The 25,731-nt window shown below is 37.2% G+C and overlaps 1 protein-coding gene across 1 annotated transcript; it reads left to right on the forward strand.

Moving 5' to 3' along the window:
* Positions 1-3,057: 3,057 nt before the first annotated feature.
* Positions 3,058-4,188, forward strand: LOC136383878 (ADP/ATP translocase 3-like). The gene is made up of 2 exons (XM_066353787.1): positions 3,058-3,066; positions 3,211-4,188. The coding sequence occupies exons 1-2, from the start codon at positions 3,058-3,060 to the stop codon at positions 4,186-4,188; spliced, it is 987 nt and encodes a 328-aa protein (XP_066209884.1).
* The last annotated feature ends 21,543 nt before the right edge of the window (positions 4,189-25,731 follow it).

Genomic DNA, 25,731 nt, shown 5'->3' on the forward strand with positions numbered 1-25,731 from the left:
AACAAAATAAACAGAAAGCCAACTAAATGGGAAATGATATTTTCAAACAACAGCTCAGATAAGGGCCTAATATCCAAAATATACAAAGAACTCATAAAACTCAACAACAAACAAACAAACAATCCAATAAAAAAATGGGAAGAGGACATGAACAGACACTTCTCCCAGGAAGAAATACAAATTGCCAACAGATATATGAAAAGATGCTCATCTTCTTTAGCTATTAGAGAAATGCAAATCAAAACTGTAATGAGATACCACCTTATACCTGTTCGATTAGCTATTATTAGCAAGACAGGTAATAGCAAATGTTGGAAAGGCTGTGGAGAAAAAGGAACCCTCATCCACTGTTGGTGGGAATGTAAAGTAGTACAACCATTATGGAGGAAAGTATGGTGGTTCCTCAAAAAACTGAAAATAGAACTACCTTATGACCCAGCAATCCCTCTACTGGGTATATACCCCAAAAACTCAGAAACATTGATACGTAAAGACACATGCAGCCCCATGTTTATTGCAGCATTGTTCACAGTGGCCAGGACATGGAAACAACCAAAAAGCCCATCAATAGATGACTGGATAAAGAAGATGTGGCACATATACACTATGGACTACTACACAGCCATAAGAAATGATGACATCGGAACATTTACAGCAAAATGGTGGGATCTTGATAACATGATACGAAGCGAAATAAGTAAATCAGAAAAAACCAGAAACTGCATTATTCCATATGTAGGTGGGAAATAAAAGTGAGACTAAGAGACATTGATAAGAGTGTGGTGGTTACGGGGAGGAGGGGGGAATGGGAGAGGGAAAGGGGGAGGGGGAGGGGCGCAAAGAAAACAAGATAGAAGGTGACAGAGGACAATCTGACTTTGGGTGATGGGTATGCAACATAATTGAACGACAAGATAACCTGGACTTGTTATCTTTGTATATATGTATCCTGATTTATTGATGTCACCCCATTAAAAAATAAAATTATTATTAAAAAAAAAAAACAAAGAAAATATTGTGCTTTTTTACAATACTCCCCTCATCCATGTGTTCTGTTTTTTACTGCTTAAAAAAATAGTCCTAATGTTTTAGATATTTATAGTAAAATATTTACCTATGCCAATATTATATTTGGCATTTGCTTCTAGGTAATTAGGGATGTGGCTAAATGAGTGGTATTGGAAAAAACAGATGGCTCTGGAGCTGATTATTGTTGACACTGGATAATGGGAAAATGGAGTATCACTATTATATTATTGCAACATTTGCATATGTTTGGATTTTCTATAGGAATTTATATTTTAAAGACACTGCTTGAACAAATTTCAACTTATTTATTGTAAGTGTTTTAATTCTATCGCCAGGACAATTACTGATCTGCTTATGTTTCAGTAAGCAGACCTGTTCCTTATGATTATTCTCTTAGATGTGATTTATTTTTCTTCACCCAAGTTACATGGCACCTTTTATTTTCACTGTTTATTTTACAAATGTGTACATAAAGAAATTTTGGATGAGCCATTAAAATCCTTTGTTGGTTTCACATCTGCTTATTTCATACCCAGATGTATATACTTTTAACTTAAATTGATAATTATTTTATTAGTTTAGTTATAGAAACCTATATATATATATATTTAAAAAAAATACAGTATTAATTCTTGGCATTCCAGTAAAATTTATTTTCAAGAGTTTAGAATTACTTTCTAGTACACTTTCTACTTCTACTGCGAACCTGAATTTCTGTTCTATTATGGGACTAGTCTAGAATATTCCCACTTGTACAATTGCTAAGTCAGTCTTCTATCAATTCAGAAATCTGGGAAATTGAAATCACTTTACCTTTATTTTTAAACATTACTTCATTTATTTCTCATTTTGAAACTGCACTATTGTGTGCCACAGTCTAATAGCTGACCAGATGATGCTAGCAAAAGCTTCAATTTATCTTAAAATCAAACTCCAGTGAAAAGAATTTTAGGGAAATTTACACTACTGAAAGTTATGTTTTAAAAAACTTGCTGTTGTTACATTTATATTTTTGATAGTTATAAATCACCTTCTTTAAAGTAATTAGGAAAATCCTCTACATTGATGCTAACATGCAATAATATATCTTACTCATTATAAGAATAATGCGTTTAAGTCATTACTTATAAATTATCTTTTGACATTCATATTATATTATAATATTTGTAGATTGAAATATTTATTTTATGAATTTAAAATGTTTTAGTATATCTGCATTGAGTTTGGAAAATATATAAATTATACTTGAAAAATTGGACACAAGAAGTCCAACACCATGTCCTACACCACTGTTATGCTGTTGTGTCTACCCCAGCTCATGTCTATAGTCTTATAGTCCCTTCCTGACCAGGTAGCAGAAGAAGAAAAATGTTGTACTTGGTTCATGGATACATAATTTCAAATCATACTGCTTGAATGGATTACTACTACACTATAGTTTGTTTTCTTTTGTTTTTAGTGAAAAGAGGGGAGATAGACAGACAAACTTCCGCACGTGCCCCTACCGGCAACCCCTGCCTGGGGCCCGTGCTGGAACCAACCAACCTATCCTCAGCTCTTCACCTGATGCTGGCAACAGTGGGCCACTGGCTGGGGAGGGGAAAAGTGAGAGAAGGGGCGAGGGAAGGGAAGACAAGCAGAGGGTTATTTCTCATGTGTACCCTGTTCATGACTGAACTCAGGACATCTGCTTGCAGGGCAGATGTTCTACCCACTGAGCAAAGCAGCCAGGACCACACTACAGTTCTGAAGGTTGACCTTGAAAGAAAGTGATAAGAAAAGATTCCCCCAATGGACAGAAAATGTGGGAGTGTGCTTAGTCATCCATTTATATTTATATAAAAATAAAAGTGGCCTAGGGTTAGAAATTATAATATATCATAGTTCTTGGCAAATATTTTGACTGGCTGTTCCAGGACCTAGAAGGAGAAAGATTAAAAAATTAGAGACAAGAAAGTCTAGGTAAAACTCATGTTTCACATGCCTACGAGATTGCATTCTCTAAGATGAACTCAACAATCAAACAGAATGACTTGGGTAATAGAACTCAGTCTGCTTCTGCCATTAGCCACTCATATTCTGTCACAATGGACTCAGGAACAGTATAGCCATGGTGGCAGACAATGGCCCCACCATAATGGAATCCCACTAAGAAAGGCTGGTTAAACTCTTTTGGACCAGGCAGCTCCTGCGCTGAGCCAGTGGCGCCCACCCTCAGTACCTCCACAACTGGGAGCCGGCTGCCCGGCCCACTGGGCCACTGTGATGGAACAGGTCATCTCCTTCAGCAAGGACTTCCTGGCCGGCGGCATCGCGGCTGCCATCTCCAAGACTGCCGTGGCCCCGATCGAACGGGTCAAGCTGCTGCTGCAGGTGCAACATGCCAGCACGAAGATCGCGACAGACAAGCAGTACAAGGGCATCGTGGACTGCTTCGTGCGCATCCCCAAGGAGCAGGGCGCGCTGTCCTTCTGGAGGGGGAACTTGGCCAACGTCATATACTACTTCCCCACGCAAGCCTTCAACTTCGCCTTCAGAGATAAGTACCAGCGGGTCTTCCTGGAGGGCGTGGACAAGCACACGCAGTTCTGGAGGTATTTCGCAGGCAACCTGGTCTCGGGTGGGGTGGCGGGAGCCACCTCCCTCTGCTTCGTCTACCCCCTGGATTTCGCCAGAACGCGCCTGGCGGCCGACGTGGGGAACTCCGTCACTGAGCGGGAGTTCGAAGGCCTCGGACACTGTCTGGTGAAGGTCAGCAAGTCTGACGGCGTCCGGGGTCTGTACCGGGGCTTCAGCGTGTCGGTGCAGAGCATCTTCCTCTACCGCGCCGCCTACTTCGGCATGTACGACACCGCCAAAGGCGTGCTCCTGGACCCCGAGAACACCCACGTTGTGCTGAGCTGGACGGTCGCGCAGGTCGTGACGGCGGTGGCCGGCGTGGTCTCCTACCCTTTCGACACCGTGAGGCGGCGGATGATGATGCAGTCGGGGCTCAAGGGGTCCGACATTATGTACAGGGGGGCGGTGGACTGCTGGCGGAGGATCTTCAAGGATGAGGGGTGCAAGGGCTTCTTCAAGGGCGCCTGGTCCAACGTGCTCAGGGGCACGGGTGGTGGCTTCGTGCTAGTCCTTTATGATGAGCTGAAGAAAGTGATCTAGGAATGTCCCCTTGTCTAGACGCAGGGACCATGAGAGTCTTACAGAATACTTCGCTGTTATAGACCATCTGACGTTCCAGAAAGTCTGGCGTCTTTGTCCGGCCAGAAGTATGGAGGGGTGGAGCGGGCTCTAGGATGAGGTTCATTGTGGTCACAACCGGTACCCCGAGTCCATGCATCGATTACTGGAGGAGGGGAATCCTGACGTCGTCCTGGTTTCCCAGGCAGGTCAGCTCCCTACACAGACCTAGCACCCACATATTTGTAGGACCAAATGTGTTCAAGTGTTTATTTAAAGTAAAGCCATGTCTACCACCTGTGCTTAATCACTATCCTCTTTTGCACATCTGATTATTTGTGATAACATCTTATGTTGGGCATTCTGCTGCAAGCAATAAAAACAGAACAGAAAAAAGGACAAAAAAAAAGGACTGGTTAAACTACTTTTTCTAACAAATATTCAACGTGCCAGCAATGGAGACCAAAGCTGAGACAGTCATTCAGCACTACCTGTCAAGGAGTCTCAGGAATTGGTCACATTGAACCATTTTCACTCTGGAAGACACATTTCATCTTGATTTGAATCAACACATATTATTAGTATAGACTTTCTTTCCGTTTCACAAGCCCTTAGCCAGACAACTATTCCAGGGCTTGTGGAGTGCTTGATTCATCAGTATATAACACTAATTAACATCACATCAAACAAGGGTCCTCCTTTACAGCAAAAGACATGCAACTGTGGTCATATGACGATTGACTATACTTGCTTTATCACATGGAACACCATCAGGAAGTTTCTGGGGAGACACCCTTAAAAAGCACAGCTAAGATCTTTGCTTACAAACAATAGCCTGAAAGGATATAGTGACATCTTCCACAGTACACATAGTATACACTCTAAATTAATCATTATACAACATAAATTAATATTGTGTCCTGTAGATATTGGATAGGAAAGAAGCAGTCAAAGTTGGACTCATCTACTTACCCACAAGCATACTTTCTATCACTGCAATTCTAGAATCTAATGTGTATATACATACAGGTTTCTAAGGAGAACATCTTTCTACCAGGGGACACCGACAGACTCTCATTAAGCCTTAAGGTATAGTTGCCACCTGATCACCAAGAAATTAGTAAGCAAGGGATCAAGTCTTTCAAGGGTGAACAACCCTTCCTGGCCATCCTGAAAAGGTAAGGCTGCTGTTATAGAGTGAGACCAAGAAGCAACGTTTGTAGGATGCAGACAGTCCACAGGGGCATCATTTGGTATTGTCCTGGTTAATTGAGACAATAATCAACAAATGCAGCAATCACAGCCTCAGAAAGACATAGTTACAAGGTTCTGAACCCTCAGGGATGATGGTATGAATAATTCATCAAGCAATTTATCTATACCAGCAGAAGGATTGGCAGAGAACCATGGGGACCAGAATCAGCAGAGGAGAAGAGAAATGATAAGTATGTACAAGAGATGTTCTGTGGTTGATGCTAAGGTGTCTAACTCAGGTCGTTTTTCAGAACTGAGACACTCATCCCACAACTTCTAGGAATACTGGCAGTAGATAGATCATGCTGACACCTTCTCAGAATACTGGCCTCAAACAATGGGCAAGAAAAGAGTCCAGCCCCTTGCTTTACTTCAACACATCTCTGTGGGGCAGCTTCAGAGATACTCATGGATTCTGCTGAGGCCTCTTTTGTAAGTGTAGCCCAGTTCAACTTCTCTCTCTGCTCAATTCTTTCTCTGACTTCCTTGTGGGTATTTTCTTTTTTTCTGGAAGTGTTCTCCAAGAAAAAACTTGCATGCAAATCTTTACCTTGGTGTCTATTTTAGGAACTAGACCTATTACATGAGATATTAATTATAAATTAATATTGATATTAGTTTAAAAGCAAATAATATTATTACTCAATTATTAATTTTATTTTATACTGTGGTCTTCTTAGTATATATGAAGATATTATGTTATTTCTTAATTTGTTAAACATTGACCTTTGAAGGCAAGTGTATATATATTTACGTCTGTCTTAGCTTCATATGTTCAATAATTCACCTAAGAAATTGAAAGGAAAGTGCAGTGGGGGCATATGCGAACTCCGGAAGGTAATTATGCTTTTCTTAGAAGATTAATAGAAGATACACTGAAGATAATTACAAAAAACTAAATGACCATAAATCAAATGTAAAAATAACATGGTAAGAAAAAAAATGCTATATTTACAGTGTATTTCCAGATGTTAAAGAAAACTATTATATATATTATATATATGTGATAACATTGACTATAAGTATCCAATATCCAATCTTTAAGATGCTTGAATTTTGACTTTAAGAGATATCTGATTATGCTTTATTCTGTTATCACTTGATACATTGTATGAATGAATCAAGTGATATTATTCACTCATTACATGGTGAATATTCTTCATGATTTAAGGCAGTAAGTAGAAAATCTCTTTAAAATACACTGAAAATTGTAACTGAAAATATAGTCAGTGTATCAGCATTATCAAGATCACCTAGTAGGTTGAAGAAATGCAGAATTCTCACCTTAGATCTCTGAAAATAGAATCTGCATTTTTAGCAAGACTTTCTCAGATGACAATATACACATAGAAGTTTAATGAGCATCACATTAAGAAATATTAATTTTAGAGTGTTTCAATCAGAAAAAAGTTTCATAAATACACTTGAGTGAAATTTTACTTGAATGCAATGAGAAGTTTCCATGCTGAGACGCCAGGCTGATCCCCAGCTAAGACACCTGCCAATTAGTTCTTGAAGACTTAGTAGAAACATTACTTCAGTGGGAAGGTCTTCACTTTTTTCTAAACAAAATGACAGCTCTTTTCCCTGTCTCTGATATTTACTCCTAAATACCCTATATTTTTCTTATCACAAAACACAACACAAACAATTGCTGTCTGTCTTCCTGGTGTAATGGTAACTTCTTCCCATCCCACAGTATTGGATATTGGATCTGTATGTTTGCAGCAGTGACTGTGTAAATCCTATTTTGTGCCCCTTTGTCCACCCACAGAAGATTGTTCCAATGGTAACCATCCACTCGACAGAGTAATAGGATCTCTTCTCTGGAAATTTTGGAACTTAGAAGGAATGTGGGTGTCTGGGCTATCACATAATAAACTGGTAACTGTTCATAGTATATATTGTCTATGAATTCTGGGAAACAAGTAAGTTTGCAATAGGAGGTTGAGAATACAAAGAAAAGTAGGAATGAACGAAATTGAGAAAGACTCTGAGTTTCACAATATTAATCTAGGTCTTGGCTCCATTCTAAGGTTGTCCTCTGCTTGTCTTACACTTTATGGAGAATCTCATTATGCTGACAAATTTCTAATTTGGTTTTTGAGCTAGTACAAATTGAGTTTATAAATTTTAACAAAAACATAATTAATATACTCTAAAACATGATAAGATTTGTGAGGGCAGAATTCTTTTATGTCTGGCTTATTTTTCCAATCACAACAGAGTCATTGTTAATGCAAAATAGGCTATCAAAAAGTATCTAATGAAAGAATAATATCCCACATCTGTAATACTTACCATTCATGGTTCTATCTGTCCTCCATAATATGACTTGTTTTCTAACCCTTCTATTATACTGTGCATTTGCTGATTGTGTCAGTCCAACACCCTTTCTTTGTTTTGGCAAATGGACCTCTATTTTCTGTAGGAAATCCGTTTTATCTGATTTGGCTTGTAGTGCTGCTGTTCCCTCTCTGTCAGCCAGTATTGGACACATATCTATGGCTTAGATAATTGGAGTATCCATTCTACATTAGACAAAGCATTAAGTTCAAAAGTAGGTAAATAAATGTCTCTTGTTAGACTTATCAAGTCTTCCAAGATAATTTTTGTGTAAGAATAAGGGAAAATTTCTTTTTTTCACAGGATACAAATTAAAGTCTAACACATGGATACTTTGGGCTCCAAATTTGAAGTGATAGAATGCTGTGATATAACTAATGGCCTTGGTTCCTAGAGTGACTGAGATCACAATTGTGCCAGTTTCCTTTGGACCTTAGAGTAGTATGCATACACCTTTGTAATCTGAAAGAGTTCTAAAAATACATGCTAATTACACCACTGCCCACATACCAATTCTGTTGCTAGTTTACAATGTATGACAGAATTTCTCACAGAGAGAATACAATCGTTTATTTAATAAAACAACTTGGGAAGAGATTTGGTTGTGAAACTAGAGTTTTTAGGACATAATTAGGTTTCTATAAAGATGACAGAGTGGTAACTTAGTTGTTTTGAAATGAAGACTTTACTATTTTGATAAGCACACCTACAGAGGAGGTGGTACAAGTAGAGTGGTCCAAATAGAAGTGAGTGAAGAGGAGAGCAGGATGGGAAAAGGCTGTGATCCCAGGAGAGGAAATCTGCAGTGAGAAATTCACAATGTAACCATGGCTCAGACATTCTAAGAAAACAATTGGTTAAATTTAAAGTTTATATTGTGCCCTTGACGGTTGGCTCCGTGGTGGAGTGTCGGCCTGGTGTGTGGATGTGCCAGTCAGGGCACACAGGAGAAATGGCCATCTGCTTATCCATTCCTCCTTCTCTGTCTTTGTACCCTTCTGCAGCCATGCCTCAATTGGTTTGAGTGCATTGGCCCTGGGTGCTGAGGATGACTCTGTGGAGCCTCCACCTCAGGTGCTAAAAATAGCTCAGTTGAGAACATGGCCCCAGATGGGCAGAGCATCAGCCCCAGACAGGGGTGGTTGGGTGGATCCCAGTTGAGGCACATCTGTCTCTGTATCTCCCCTCCTCTCTACTTGGAAAAAGATAAATAAATAAATACAGTTTATATTGTACATTAGAATTTTTGTTGTAAATTTACACTATTTCTCCCAATCCTCAATTCTATACAAATATCAAGTAAAACTGTATTGGAAACAAATATTCAATGACATAATTTGTTCAAAAAATAGTATTTAAAATATAATTTTCTGAATGCAAATAGTAACTAGTTATAAATATAAAGGAAAAGAAAAATATTAGTTTTTGTGGCACAAAATTAAATGCCAAAGAAGACATTTATCAAAAAATTTTCAGAAACATTTTAAAACTCTATCAAAGAACAAAAGAGAAGAAATAGAAAGAGAACTAAGTAGAATAAAATGCCTTTTCAATAGAGATAATAGTCAAAAAGTGAAAATTCTCTTTACTTAAACTGTAAAAATATGATTTAGAAATGTACAAAATGATTATTACAGTATTTCACCTAGAAGAATCACATGCAGAGATTGCAATAGTCAGCAGAAAAATCTAACATGTTAAAGGTAAGATATAGATATTTATACTGTTTTGGCTACTTTACAAAGAATATGGTGTTGAAAAATTAGTGTGCTAAATACAATACATTGGAATATGTATCCTCATATATATGAGAATTTAACAAATGACAAAGGTGACATTTCAAATTAGTGGTGAAATGTGGAATATTTTAAAAATGGTTTGAGATAACTAGGAAACGTTTTTGAAGAGGGAAAGAGAAAGGAAAGAAGGAAGAATGGAAAGAAGCCTGCAGAAAATATATATTTAATGTATAAATTGTCACATGAAGACAAAAAATATATCTTATAGAGAAATAAAGCTACAAGTAAATAAACAACAAAAAAAGAATTGAGAATATTTATAAATATACTTATTTTTGTCACCTGATGACAGTTAATTTTCATAATAAACAGTAATATTACAAATAAAGAAATAATATCTGTTAGAAAAATAAGTATAGAACAAGTTAAACAAAAAAAATAGAAATATTTAATAGATATGTGAAAATATGTGATCATTAGAAGGTATGAAGAGCACTGTATTAGAAATTGTAGTTAACTCCATTAAAGATTAAATTTAGAGAAAGGTACTGTTGTCACAAATATAAACACTGATATAACATTTTATAAGATTTACCTCTCATTTCTAATTAAATACTTAAAAAAATGAATAAGAACAAATAAAATTGATTTTGTGATTCTATCTAAAAACTTCAGCAAGAAAATAAATTGTGAAAAATTAAAAAGGTTTCCAATAAATTCAGGGCCTTTTAAAAGAGTACCACAAGCCCTGGCTGGTTGGTTAGGTGGTAGAGCGTCGGCCTTGGGTGCAGAAGTCCCGGGTTCGATTCCCGGCCAGGGCACACAGGAGAAGCACCCATCTGCTTCTCCACCCCTCCCCAAGCTCTCTATCTCTCTCTTCCCCTCCCGCAGCAGAGGCTCCATTGGAGCAAAGATGGCCCGGGCGCTGGGGATGGCTCCTTGGCCTCTGCCCCAGGCGCTAGAGTGGCTCTGGTCGCAACAGAGTGACGCCCCGGAGGGGCAGAGCGTCGTCCCCTGGTGGGCGTGCGGGGTGGATCCTGGTCGGGCGCATGCGGGAGTCTGTCTGGCTGTCTCTCCCGTTTCCAGCTTCAGAAAAGAAGAGAAAAGAAAAAAAAAAAAGAGTACCACAAAATGGTGGGATACAAGATCAATATATGAAAACCAAAAACTCTCTTAAAAATAAACAATAGCTAATTCTAAGATACAGAAAGAATATATATATCCATTTAAATGGCAACAAATCTATAAAGTATTCATAAGCTACATCAGAAATGGCCAAAACATATATATATATTAAAAATTATAATAGAAACTAAAGACAGTAAAGGAAAAATAGAAATATCTTATATTCATAGATACTAAATATGGTAAAAATATCAGTTTGCAAATCAGCCTATAGATTTACTATAATTTCAATGAAAATTATTCTGGATATTTTTTATAGAACTTGGAAAACTTATTTTAAAATTCATATGTCGCCTGACCAGGCGATGACACAGTGGATAGAGCGTCGGACTGGGGTGCCAAGGACCCAGGTTCGAGACCCTGAGGTCGCCAGCTTGAGCGTAGGCTCATCTGGTTTGAGCAAAAGCTCACCAGCTTGGACCCAAGGTCGCTGGCTCAAGCAAGGGGTTACTCGGTGTGCTGTAGCTCCGCAGTCAAGGCACATATGAGAAAGCAGTTAATGAACAACTAAAGTGTCGCAATGCGCAACGAAAAACTAATGATTGATGCTTCTCATCTCTTTGTTTCTGTCTGTCTGTCCCTATCTATTCCTCTCTCTGACTCTCTCTCTTTCTGTCTCTGTAAAAAAAAAAAAAATTCATGTCAGTTTAGCAAGATCCATTAAGTTAAAAAAGAAAGTAAGAACTTGTTTTATTAAATATCAAAATACATTTTGAATCTAGAAAGTTTTAAAAGTAAGGTTTGAGTGTTTTAAATACTAAAATTAGATCTGTCTCATATCTTTTAGAACATTGACTTCAACGTGCATTGAATACATAAAAAGAAAAAATATTTAAAAAATTGAATAGTTTAAAAATATGATTTTAAGACAGAGAAAGCCATCTTGTGTTCCAAAGAAGGAAGATACATGAAATGAAATACTTTTTAATTCACATCTAAAACTAAATTTATGATGGCATCATAAACAATTTTAACTAAAAAAACCCAAAAAACAAACCTACAAAAAGAAAAAGGCAAAACTGCACACCAAAACTACAGGCTAAAGACTGTGAAATCTTATTTGTAATGCATAACAGCCAAAGGAACAAGGACCAGATATAGTTTTTTATAGACTGATTTTTATTAAAGGGCATATTATTAAAAATGATATAGGGCAAAGGATATTAGGAGGAAATATGCAAAAAAGGAAACCCTAGCAGCCCATAAAAAATGGAAATATTATCAGTTTCTCTAACAAATAGGGAAAGACAAATGATAACAAAACATTACTATTTTAACAACTAGTATATGTGAAGTTATGGTGAAATTGATACCTTCTCCACTTATCTGGGTACGCAAATTTAAAAAGCCACTTTGGCAGAAATGTGGCACCATATATTTACATTTTGCATGTAAAAGCCTGAAGTAAAACTGAAGGTAAATAATTAGATTTTCTTTAATGGGAGATAAACTGTTGTGAAAGTTAATTCACTCAAGCAAAGGCTAATTCATTAGATGGCCAAATTGCCAAAAGTCAATCCATAGAATAATTTGTTTGCCAAATTTAAATTTTAAAAAATGTCTAAAGTTTACAATAATGTACATTGCATGCAACTTTTTAAAGCAATTGGATAGTTAAGAATTTTTTATTTTACTTTTTGACAGCATTTTAAGGAATGTCCATTTGTGGTTCAGTAACTTGCAATTGTAGCCTAAGGAGTTAAAACACAGAGAGAGAAAATGCTTCCAGGACAAAATGAAGAGAGTCAGCAAACAAAACAGCCCAAGTTGATTATAACAAGATCCAGGTGAGGGAGAGGCAGAGCCAAGAGAAACCTGAAGGGCACATTTTCAGAATGTGACCCCCAGCTTCTGAAAAATGAAATGGTTTTAGTTTTACAACATGTGAATTTAAATTTTTCAGGAATTTGCAAAAGCTGATAAAACTGCCTTACCTTTTCACACTGTTGTAAGTTCTATAAATAGGTAAAATTTTAAGGCCCTGGCCGGTTGGCTCAGTGGTAGAGCGTCGGCCTGGCGTGCGGAAGTCCCGGGTTCAATTCCTGGCCAGGGCACACAGGAGAGGCACCCATCTGCTTCTCCACCCCTCCCCCTCTCCTTCCTCTCTGTCTCTCTCTTCCCCTCCGGCAGCTGAGGCTCTGTTGGAGCAAAAGATGGCCCAGGTGCTGGGGATGGCTCCTTGGCCTCTGCCCCAGGCGCTAGCGTGGCTCTGGTCGCGACAGAGTGACGCCCCGGATGGGCAGAGCATCGCCCCCTGGTGGGCGTGCTGGGTGGATCCCGGTTGGGGGCATGCGGGAGTCTGTCTGACTGCCTCCCCGTTTCCAGCTTCAGAAAAATACAAAAAACAAACAAACAAACAAACAAAAACCATACTGTAGATTTCTTAACAAAGTGATCATTTGGCAAAACAGTTTTCAATAAATCGGATTTTGGCAAATTGGTTAAATAGAGTATGCCATATTTATATGAAATAATGAATCACAGTTTAAAAGAATGAGATAGATTATACAGTGATATCTATTAAATAAAAACCACATTAAACAAAAAATGATACATTTCTGCCTGTATAAAGAGTTAGAAAGATATATTTTTTAAAAAGAAGTAAGAGTAGAGAAAGAGAATAGGAAAACGATGAAGAAGGTGGAAAAGAAGATGGAGAAGAAGAAAAATGTTTCTAGCCAAAGGGAGAAACTTTCATCCAAGTCTTAAAAGTGAAATTGTAAACATATTACTCAGATAATTAAAGATCAATTAAATATACGTTTATATGTAACATGAAATTTATATCTTTTCCTTCTCATGGGGTTTTGGCTAAGATGCCTACTGCTAAGGTCCCAAATAGTCTAAAGTGAGATGTTAGACAGCAGGGTTTAATAACAGACAAGATAACAGGATTGCAGCCTTTGGCTTGTACCCAACTGAAGGATAACTGAGCTGAAAAAACCAGGGAAGGATTTAGGAGGGCAGTGTTTATAAGTACACTTTTTTGGGGGGGTTCCAAAAAATGAGTGTTGTACACACCTTCCTTTCTTTAAAATGAATAAACAGGGCTCCTCTTTTACATAAATTAAGCCAAGTGAGGGGCTCCCTAGAAGACTGTGCTGCTATGGGAATATAATAACCCAGAGAGTTCTTGGGATAACGTGACCAGTTTTCCCTGTATTCTGGAAAGTACCAATTCCTGTACTTGACTAAAGAATTTATAAAAAAATTCTGGGAGGTTCCTGTGATAGGCAGAATTATACCACCCTTCTCAAAACATTAATATGTTCTGATTCTTTGGTATTTATGTAACAAAGGGGACTTTTCAGATATAAATAAGGATCTTGAATGGAGTACTCTCAAGGATCCTTATGAGAGAGAGGCAGGAGTGTTGGAGTGAGAGAAGAAGATATGACAATAGAAACAAAGTATAGTAATATGTTTTGAAGATGGAGAAAGGGGCCACACAAGGAATGCAGACAGACTCTAGAAGCTGAATACAAGGCAAAAAGAATGAATTCTTCACTAGAACGTCCAGAAGGAATGCAGCCCTTTTGACACCCTGAATTTAGTCCTGTAAGATGTATTTTGAGTTTTTGAGTTTCAGAACTGTTAGATAATACATTTATTTTATTTAAGCCAGAAAAACATATTGCAATTTATTATAGCAGCAGTAGGAACAAGAACAGTTATTGACTTCAGCTAACTATCACAGTGCCCTGCATTCCTCGTCCTTGCCTAGTCTGAGTGGAGAGAAGGCAGAAACAGAAGAAGGGAAGAAGATAAAGCAACAACAAAAAAAGAAAAACAAGAGCAAAAAAAAAAAAAAAAGTAGCATGCTCTGAATATTTGTGTCTGACCAAATTTCATATGTTTAAACTTAATCTCCCATGGGTTGGTATTTAGAAGTGGGATCTTTGGGAGGTGATGAGGTGATGAGAGTGGAACAATTATGAATGGAATCAGTGACCTTATAAGAGACAAGAATAAGTCCAATGCTACTTTCTCCATTTGAATATATAGCAAGAAATCTGCAGTCCAAGAGAGGACTGTCACATGACCATGCTGGCTTCCTGACCTCACACTTTCAGTCTCTAGGATTGTGAGAAATAATTTTCTGTTGTCTATAAATTATCCAGTCTATTCTATTTTTATTATGCAGCCCAAACTGATAAGAAAGGAAGGAAGAGAAGGGGAGAGGAGGGAGGGAAGGAAAAGTTTAAAAAAAGTGACCACACCATTTCCCCACTGGAGGTTCTCTACCCTGTGTCATTCTTGAGCTGAGGAAAGCAGAAACACTTTGTTTCTACAATGACTAGTCCTTGCAAAATAGTAGCATATATACACACATATGGTATGTTGAAGAATGAATTACGAGGTAAGGAATAAAAGGTTTTGTTTTTTTTTAATTTTTTTTTATTTTTTAAATGTGTTCTGGTAAATCTTTTTTTTTTTTAGACTTTATTTATTCATTTTTTAGAGAGAGGAGACAGAGAGACAGAGAGAGAGCGAAGGAGGAAGGAGCAGAAAGCTTCAATTCCCATATGTGTCTTGACCAGGCAAGCCTAGGGTTTCAAACCAGCAACCTCAGTGTTCCAGGTTGACACTTTTACCCGCTGTGCCACCGCAGGTCAGGCAGAAATAAAAGGTTTTAATATTTTATTTCACAGAAGTAACTTTTAAAATTAGTTTAAGTATATGTTTTATTTTTAAGTTACAATATACATAAATATCTATTTAGAAGTAGATGTAGATGCTGGTGACATGAAAGAAATGATACTTTGTTTTCAACTTTAATTACCACAGGGGAGAAAGTGCCTCATGAGAGAGATGAATAATTTAGCTTAAGTAAGTGAGCATTTCCAGTTTTAAAAAATTATGATATTCCCTGGTAATATTGATGTAAGTATGAGTATGGGTGATGTTTCAAACCACTGAAGAAATGGTAATTTAAGTCATTTTATTTAGATATCCTTCGACAGAGATGACCCCAGAAACTAAAGTGCTTGTTTGAGTTTGAGTCCAAATTCCAGATGGTAAAGTTGTGTGTGTGTGTGTGTGTGTGTGCATAGAAATTCATATTACTCTCTTGATATAACATTACTTTAGACATTTTTAAGATGTGCTAGATGTCTATAGAGTATTCAGCTTGTAAAATACTTAAATTATGCACTGCAGACTACTGGAGAATAAGGATGTTTAGAGAAAGAGATTAATCCTGTGGTGTCTACTATAATTGCAAATGAGATATTAGAGGTCAGTACGACTGAACTTGTGAGGAAAACTTCAGGACAGAGGGTACTACCATGAGCTGAGCCATGAGGGTGGAATGAGATAGCTGAAATTGTGGCATTGCTAATTGTAAGGTAAAGAGAACAGGTCAGCTGACTCCTTCACAACATCACCACCCCCCAGGATAAATGTCTTTTTGCAGATAAGTCATTGAGTGGAAAAGACAAAGACTTTTTATCCATCTTTGTCATTCACATCCACATTCATAGACTTCACACTTGGTTTACTTGTTTTTATAGAAGAATTGCTGTTTGAAAAATCTAAAATTCTGGAGGCTGGGACACAACTACCTTCTGACAATTCTAATTTCCGCAATCATTATTTGTGGTCACAGCCTGATTTATTTGTTTCCTGGTTATTACAGAAATTCTGTAATTTCAATAATCACTTTGTAAGAATTGCTTAGTCATGCTTCAGCTGAGTGGGCGACTTAGGGGACTTAGCTGAATGCCTTTCTGCTGAGGTGATATGTGTTACTTTGGCAGCATGTCTGGTATCTGCCAGCTAAAACAGCAGACCTTCAGGGAACTAGAGATTCTGAGAGAGAAGGAAGAGGATTCGTGCATGAAGATAATGTGCTGCCTGCCACCCGTGCTGTGGGTGGCCGAGATTTCTCTTTATATTATTATCAAATAAAGCAACAATAAATATAGGACAAGTTGTCTTCCAAAATGAGATTTTTGCTGCAGTTTTACCCCAAATTGTGTGTCAGTTAAAGGACTCCCTAACTTCTTTCCTTGTAGCTGCCTTATGTCCTAAAGCCTCTATTCCAACTCCAGGCACTCCATTGCCAGGATTTAGTGGCAAGTCTAACAAATATAATGAACTAAGTTGCTCAGCATCATTTTATATTAATTGTAAGGAATGCATTTCAGTTTTTAATTGTTAATACTTTTAATTTAAGAGTAGACTAGCCTATCAAATGAAAGGATTTTATAAACTTCTGCCACAAATGATAATCTTTTGTTAAAGAACAAAAAGGATTGTGAAAGAGTCCCAGGGTCTAAAAGTCTTTTTTAACTGAAATTATCCTAAGTGTGGCTCATAGTAATGGGTACCTTATTGCAACTCTGCTCTCAGAAAATGGCCATTCCTAAATATCATGACATTTAAAAATGGAATAAAGAATGTTCTATGACAACATTGCAATATATTATGTACACAAATTGAAGTAATGATAGCTAGGTGTTTATACCAACGGATTCACAATATTGCTGCCTGATATAGCAAAACATGGATGCCAGCTCTCCTTCTGCGCAGTGTTAGAAATAACAAGTATAATCATTTAAAAAGATACATTGAAATTAAAAGTTGGTGAGATTTCATTTATTTCTCTGCAATATTTTCTGTCAAATAAACTTAAATGTTTCATTGAAATTGAAATATATATATATTTGTCACTCTTTATTCCACTGCCCCCACCCCTTCACTCTGGTAACCACTTTATTTTTATCTGTATCCATGAGTCTCAGTTTTATATCCCACCTCTATGTGAAATCATGTAGTTCTGAGCTTTTTCTGATTTACTAATTTCACTTTGTATAATGTTTTCAAAGTCTATCCTTATAGATGGCAATATATGTCATCATTTCTTGTGGCTGATAATATTCCATTGTCTATATGCACCACATCTTTTTTATCCAATCCTTTATCGAGGGACACTTTGGTTGTTACCATGTCTTGGCCTCCATGAATAATGCTGAGACAAGAATAGGAGTGCATGTGTCTTTGCATAGTAGTGTTTTCAGTTTTTTAGGTAGATACCCAATATCAATTAAAGAAAAAGAAATAAGTGAAATTTATTTTAACAATATATTTTATACAACCCATTGATCCAAAATATTATCATCCCTATATGTAATCAATATAAAAATTAGTGATATATATATTACATTTTTTTAATACTGAATCCTTAAGTCCATTGAATATTTTAGCACATCTCATAACACATTTCAATTCTGACTGGCTGTGCATCAAGAGCTCAGTAGACATATGGCTAGTAGCTACTCTATAAGCCAGCACAGCTTTAGAGTACTAACCACACAAACTAGGGGAAAAAAATTTGCAGAAAAAGAGAAGATTCCAGTAAATGCAAAATCTCTGAGGCAAAGTGGCAAAGTGCATTAGAGAAACTAAAACAAGCTACCTTGCACAGAATCCAGACTTCAGGCAAAGTAGTACAAAATGGAGTTAAATCACACAAGGTCTCAGAGACCATGCTAAATAACATTGTATTCTTTATTCTAAGTGTTATGACAGGTAATTGAAATATTTAAATAGGTTACACATGATCTGATACCCATTTCAAAATAACTGTCCTGCTGCTGGGGTTAATGGATTACAGGGCAGGAGAGTGTGAAGGATGATCCCCGCACCGGACGTAGTCTAGGCAAGGGCACATGGTGGCGGGACTGAAGAATATCAGCGTAAAGCATTCAAGATATTTAGGAGATAAAATCAATTACATATATTACTGTTTTATTTTAATTAGAAAAGACCTAGAAGGATGAAGGATATTTGTTTTGTTTCTGGCTTGTGCAGAGATATTAATGGTATGCTAAGTTTGAGGGACAAAATTAGTTAACTCAGAATTGGAAATATAAAAGTCCAAAAGCCAACAAAATTATTTAGTTGGATAACTAGAACTATCTAGTTGGGAACTAGATATGTTGAACTTAAGACCAAATATGTAGTCTGGACTGGACTTTTGAATTTGAAAGGTGTCAGTATTGATCCTTGAAGATTGTCATCACCCAGAATCTTCAGGGTTTGGTTGCCCAACTTATAACTCACACTCAATAAATGTTTACTCAATGCAATGAATTTTGTTATGGCGTTCTATCTTCCCTTGATGAACTGATAAGTAGATGAAAAACCAGGCAAACAGACATTTAGTAATGTCAGATTGGTGAGACGGTAGCTTTTCCCCCATATTTACACTGAATTTTACCTTTCAAGGATTCTGAAGTATGGACCATGGTTTCTGCGTAAGCATTAGTGAGTCCATATAGTCTGACCAGGTGGTGGTGCAGTGGATGGAGCATGAACCTGGGATGCTGAGGACCCAGGTTTGAAGTCCCAAGATCACCAGTATGAGCTTGGGGTCAATGGCTTGAGTGTGTTATTATGGTTATGACTGTATGGTTGTTGGTTTAAGCCCAAAGGTAGCTGGCTTGAAGCCCAAGGTTGCTGGCTTGAGCCCAAGGTCACTGGCTTGAGGTAGGGGTCACTGGCTGGGCTGAAGCCCCCTGGCCAAGGCACATATGAGAAAGCAATCAATGAACAGCTAAGATGCAACAATTATGAGCTAATGCTTCTCATCTCTCTCCCTTCCTATCTGTCTCTAACTCTCTAAATAAATAAATAAATGAATAAATAAATAAATGCTAGGGAATTCATGTTATTTTTGTATGTGCATGTGTGCTATTATTAATGCCATGACTACTTTTTAACAAGTTACTTTGAGCTTAAAGTTAAAATTTGGGGTGAATATTATCAAAAATAAAATGACAGATTGCATGATGTAAATAAATTGACTCAACACAATATTTTTATATGATGCCTTTATAGTTTTAGTCTTGATAACACTTGTAACTGCTAGGATTTTGCAAAGAAAAGCCTGTTCAAAGATGATGGAGTCATCCTTCTGAATTCTCTTTATTCCAGTCACAGCCACAGTTCCTTTTCTTTGTTCATCTAACAATGGGGAAATATGACACCTTAGATATTCAGTAAAAGTGCAAAATTTCAACTTTACAAATCAGTCTAAGATGCCTGCTTATCACTAGGATGTGAAAATCAGTGTTCCCCAATTTTAATTGTGCTTTAATATAAGCAAAGATTAGTGAATTAATTACATCAACATTTTAGGAACTAATCAACAAACATTAATCTAAAACGTTGATCATGCTGTGCTTTATACATTTCTAAGAACGTTGAGAAATAAGACAAGTCCTAATCCTCAAAAATCTGACAATATGGTTGAGAAAGCAAAGTAAATTAAAGTAGTCTTCACAAAAAAGGTATGTAATATTAGCTAGGAAAGTTGAGTATGTTTGAAATTATTCAAAAGGGAAAAGTTTTAATGGGAATGTTTGGCTCATTATTTTTGGTTTAAGTGAGAACAGAGAAAATTACAAGAGTGAAAGGTGAACTCTTCCTCTTCTAGGTGTTTGCACTATAAAAACAGGAGAATCAGGATGAAGAGAGTCCTGTGGTGGGGAGACGGTCTGTGAGCACTTTGCCAACAGACTGATTATAACAATGCCCTAAGAGACATAGATTGAATAATAGCACTGCATGAAATGAAAGAATAAAGCAGAAGATGTGACTATTGTTGATGTTTTTGTTACATTTGGGTACAGTCACTTTTTTTTATTCCCAGGGAGTCATTTTGAAGCTGAGGATGGATATGTGGCAGGCACTAGGCTAGGTGTTGAGGACACAAGAAATGAATGTGAAATAAGTCCTGTTCTCAAAGAATTCATTTCCAGTGCTGTTTTCTTACTTTAGGCCATTATCATCTTTCATTTGGACTTTCAAAATAACTTCCCTAGTCTCTTTTCCTCATTCAATCAATCATCCACATGCTGTCAAGGATAGTTTTCTAAAGTGCAAATCTAATTGAGTTACTGTTCTGCTTAAAATTCTTCAATGATTTCACATTGTATATCGAATAAAATCTAGGTACTTTGATGTGACAAGAAGCTTTTTTTAACAGTTTGAATTTTTCTTGGCCATGTTATCTATATTGAAGCCACACAGAATTACTTACTTACTGTTTCTCAAATATACTTTGTTCTTTCATGGTTCTGGATCATGAAGGGTGTCTTAAACATATTTCAGTGTGATATAAATCTTTTTGATAAGTTTTTCTCACTTCCAATTATTCTCTTTTATTTGGAGATGATGCTTACTTTGAGGCTCAGGTTTCACACCAAGATTGGTAGTGTGAACATCGGAATGTGATAGGTGATGGTGTAGGGATTTGACTGTCAGAATAAGCAGTTGAATTTTAGTCTGTCAGGAATGTAGAAGTGATGAAGTTTAGATTTTTATTCTGCCATGTTTGTTTCTTGTTATTTACTTAGAAGAGTATTCCAGGTTGAAATATCAATTGGATCAGTGTTAGACTAGAGATGGAAGAGTGTTTAGGAGCATATTGCAATAAACCAGATATAAGTAATTATATCATGTTAGGGTAAACTTCTAAAGAAAAAGTAAAGTCATTGTGAACCCTGAGAAAGAAAATGCCTACTAAGAAGGGCTCCTGGTGGTTAACTGGGCTCAAATTTTAAAAACAGAAATTAGCTGTTGTTTCTACATGAGCCTCTCATGCAAACTGCACTTCAGGGAGAAGCTTGTACCGAACTACCTGCTTCTCCACTAACCTGCCTGCCTGCGATGTTTCTGCCATCTGAGCCAGTTGTTGTAAAGGAGTTCTGGAATCCTACTTCAACCAACAGGACTGAGGCTTTCCTCATTTGATCAGCATTGTGCAGCTCTATCCCCAAAAACTTCTTTACCAATCAGTTAGAGTGGCTCTATGATGACCAATCAGGACAGTGGTTTTTGAGTCAAACTGTGAGGATTTGGAGTCATCATTTCCGTGATGACAGACCAACCAGGGACCAGGACTGGAAACTTCTATCTATAAACAGCTTCCCTCTGGCTCAGAGACTGCACTTTCTCTTTCCACCCAAGACTGCACTTCCTGGCTGAAGTCGCCTTGGAGCAGAGCAAAGCAGACCAGCACAGAGAAGAGCAAACCAACCAGAAACTAAGCAAAGCTGTCTAGCCAGGAAGGGGCCTTGCCCCAGGGCTTCCTAACAGCAGTGTTGTGTTCACAGCCATGCTGTGTCTCAATTGAGCTGTTTCCACTGGATAAAGTTTTCTTTTTCACCAAACCCAAAATTGGAGATTCCTGTTGGTGTTGAATTGAAGCCAATAATCTTCACTTGACATCATTTTCCTGGGAATCTAAATATAGGAATTATAAAAACAATAAAATAATTCAAGTTATTTTTATATAATCAATCATTATAGTTTGAAAAAATATAGTAACAAGTGACTTGTCCTAATGTGATGGTGCAATCTGATAGCCTCTACAAAACTTGGTCCCAGAAATCACTGATACAATACAGTATAGATGGATAGTCCAAATAATCATAAATAGATCAAAATGTTATTCTCAGACTATAAAAATCTAATAAAATTAATGAAACAAAGTTGTTTACTACTGAGCAATTTATATTTTAATATTTCTATTCTACAGAAAACTGAAAAGAAATTAGAAAAAGACAAGCATTTAAGGGACATTATCTTTACATACATGCTACTTTGTTAATAATCAAACTACTATAGAAGGTGATGAAAATAACCTTTGTTATATTATTCTGGTATATATTTTATTATAATTGCTAAGGATTGTTACTTCATAACAGCTGAATTAGGAAAACCATGTAAAGAGGACTAAATAGATTTGTTATAAAAAAGTAGTTTCCACTATTCTAAGATAGTATCATATTATAGTTATGTGCAGCTTACATTTGGAGGAAAGTTAATCACTTTATGTTTCAAACCTTCTGGTCTCCTATTCCCTGGTTTTTGAGTATTTTTCAAATACATAATTCTGTACTCAGTTTAGGGATCAGTCCTTTGAGTTAATTTGTGAGTCTCTGGGAGACAGAAACTGGGCTTTGTGGTCCTGTGCTTACAACACAAAGAAGCTTTAAATGAGGAGAGAAATTGACAGATCAAGAAATAATTTGAAGGCTAAGGGTAAAGATGTGAAGAAATCTTCCTTAGACATGAGGAACTATTTGATGAAAAATATTTCAGACATGAATGTCAAAGGGGCTATGACTTATATCTACCTGTGAGTGATTTAAAGGCATCTCTTGAGAATATTTTTTAAACCTTCACTTTCTTGGAAAAAGTCTTAGTGTTATGGAGTCTTAGAACCACATCATATAAATGATAAAACAGAACAAGTGGAATGAATGTTTTAAACTTAGTACTCTATTTATCTTTATTAACTAAGTTCTTATTGTTTGACCTGATAGCAATGTTGAACCTGACCTTGCTATCACAAGTTTGTTGTGGTTCCAGACACTGTAGATCATGAGCTCACGGTCATCAAATGAAGGCTTAAGTTCTCAGGTTGGAGAGTTGTGCAGCCATGCTATTTATCAAAACGATCCATTTACTTCACTTTCAAAAAATGAAACAATCTATAAATCTGATTCTTCTTCTCATGTCACCCATATTAAAGGAATAAAAAGTGATGAATTCATAGGGATTTCTCAAATATTAAGAATTTACATAAAATTATTATTCCAATAATTTATACTCATATAAATTCTACCTTATTCAACTTAAACTTATTATTTAATTCAGGTTAAAGGACAGTTTACATACACAGTACTTTCTTTTATCAAATGAGTTTTTCATTAGGTACTATGTAAAACAATTCTTAATTAATGATTACTATGTGGTGCTCTGTGCAAAAATTAACTATAATAATAGGATCTTATTTTGTGATTTAAGTAGAAATAGATTCCCATTTTAAATACTCAGTTTTTAGTCATAAGTGAAGTAATGGCACACAGTATATTTTATTACTTATCAAAAATTAATACTGTTGAGCAATAAGATGTTTTCATATTAACATTTTGTTTTATGAAGTGTTTGGCAGACTGGGAATGATTTTTTTTAATGTTTCTGAGTTAACTCACTGCTTATAGAAGTATGAAATTTAAAACTGATAATATAAATTGTATTACAAAATTCAGATTATAATATAAATTTCCTGTTTAAAGTCCTTGAGCTTTGCAATAAAAATTTTACATCACCTTTACCAGAACATCTATAAATGGAGAAAAGCAGGAAAACTCAATTATATGTATAAAAGTATATAAAATGTAGGCATGTGTGGGAGAGATTGTTAGATACATTAACAATATCCATTCTTCCTATATTCTACAGGAATAAAGACTTTAGGTAGGTACTCAGACATAAAGTTAAAGATTACTTTCCTGGGCACCTTCATATTTAGTTGTGACCATGGAACATGGTTTTGGCCAATGAGATGTGAAAAGAAGCAATATATGCTATTTAGAGTTATGAACTTAAGAGAAAGGGAGCATATTCTTCCTTCTCCCTTCCTGTTGCCAATTTGTTGAAATATGGACATGATTTTGGGAGTTGAAACAGCCACCTCAGAATATGAGATCGAAGCTGCGTAAGGAAGATGGCAAAGCATCAAGCTAGAAAGCACAGAGATCATCTGATGTTGTGGTGAATTGCTTCCATTTAGACTGTTTTCGAGAGTTCTTAATAGGCCCTGGCCAGTTGGCTCAGTGGTAGAGTGTCGGTCTGGCGTGCGGGGGACCCGGGTTCAATTCCCGGCCAGGGCACATAGGAGAAGCGCCCATTTGCTTCTCCACCCCTCCCCCTCCTTCCTCTCTGTCTCTCTCTTCCCCTCCCGCAGCCAAGGCTCCATTGGAGCAAAGATGGCCCGGGCGCTGAGGATGGCTCTTTGGCCTCTGCCCCAGGCGCTAGAGTGGCTCTGGTCACGGCAGAGCGACGCCCGGAGGGGCAGAGCATCGACCCCTGGTGGGCAGAGCATCGCCCCTGGTGGGCGTGCTGGGTGGATCCTGGTCGGGTGCCTGCGGGAGTCTGTCTGTCTCTCCCCGTTTCCAGCTTCAGAAAATAAAAAAATAGAAATTTATGGTAAATATAAGTAAGAAAAACTTGAATGCATAAACATAATGAAAAAATAAATAAACATGATAAAACAAAAGGCATAAAATAAAAAATATATATTTATATGAGATATATATATATATAGATTGACCAACTGTTACTTTTTTCTTTGTTTATAACAGTTACACTACAATCTTTTTTTATTTTTTTTCTGAAGCTGGAAACGGGGAGAGACAGTCAGACAGACTCCCACATGTGCCCGACTGGGATCCACCCGGCACGCCCACCAGGGGCGACGCTCTGCCCACCAGGGGGCAATGCTCTGCCCCTCCGGGGGGGTCGCTCTGCCGCGACCAGAGCCACTCTCGCGCCTGGGGCAGAGGCCAAGGAGCCATCCTCAGCGCCCGGGCCATCTTTGCTCCAATGCAGCCTTGGCTGCGGGAGGGGAAGAGAGAGACAGAAAGGAAGGGGGGGGGGTGGAGAAGCAAATGGGCGCTTCTCCTGTGTACCCTGGCTGGGAATCAAACCCTGGTCCCCCGCGCGCCAGGCTGACGCTCTACCGCTGAGCCAACCGGCCAGGGCCTACACTACAATCTAAATTATATAACACAACATCTAACTCACTTTGAGAAAATAGTCAGATGTTGCTGTTGAATAAAGTTTGAGAGTCTAAATTAGCCAAAGAAATTGTATGGCTTGAATGTAATGTAGATGAACATCACGCAACAGAACATTCTGTAATGATGGAGACATTCTCCACTATCAACTTCAGTAACTACTGGCCACATGCAAGTATTGAAATATAGAAAATGTTACTAGGAAATTGAATTTTTAATTATAAGAAATTTTAGTTCATTTAAGTTAAATAATCACATATATTTAGTGGCTAATTTATTGGACTGCACAGTTACAATAATATATTTATTCATTATTTTTTCTGGTGCCATGATCCATAACTTATGCCTATTATTCTGCCTAGTTATAGGGATGGTTCTGTTAAAACATGTCAGAGGAAATGCCT

This window comes from Saccopteryx leptura, chromosome 12 (assembly GCF_036850995.1).
Source record: "Saccopteryx leptura isolate mSacLep1 chromosome 12, mSacLep1_pri_phased_curated, whole genome shotgun sequence".
In the NCBI taxonomy this organism is placed as follows: Eukaryota; Metazoa; Chordata; class Mammalia; order Chiroptera; family Emballonuridae; genus Saccopteryx; species Saccopteryx leptura.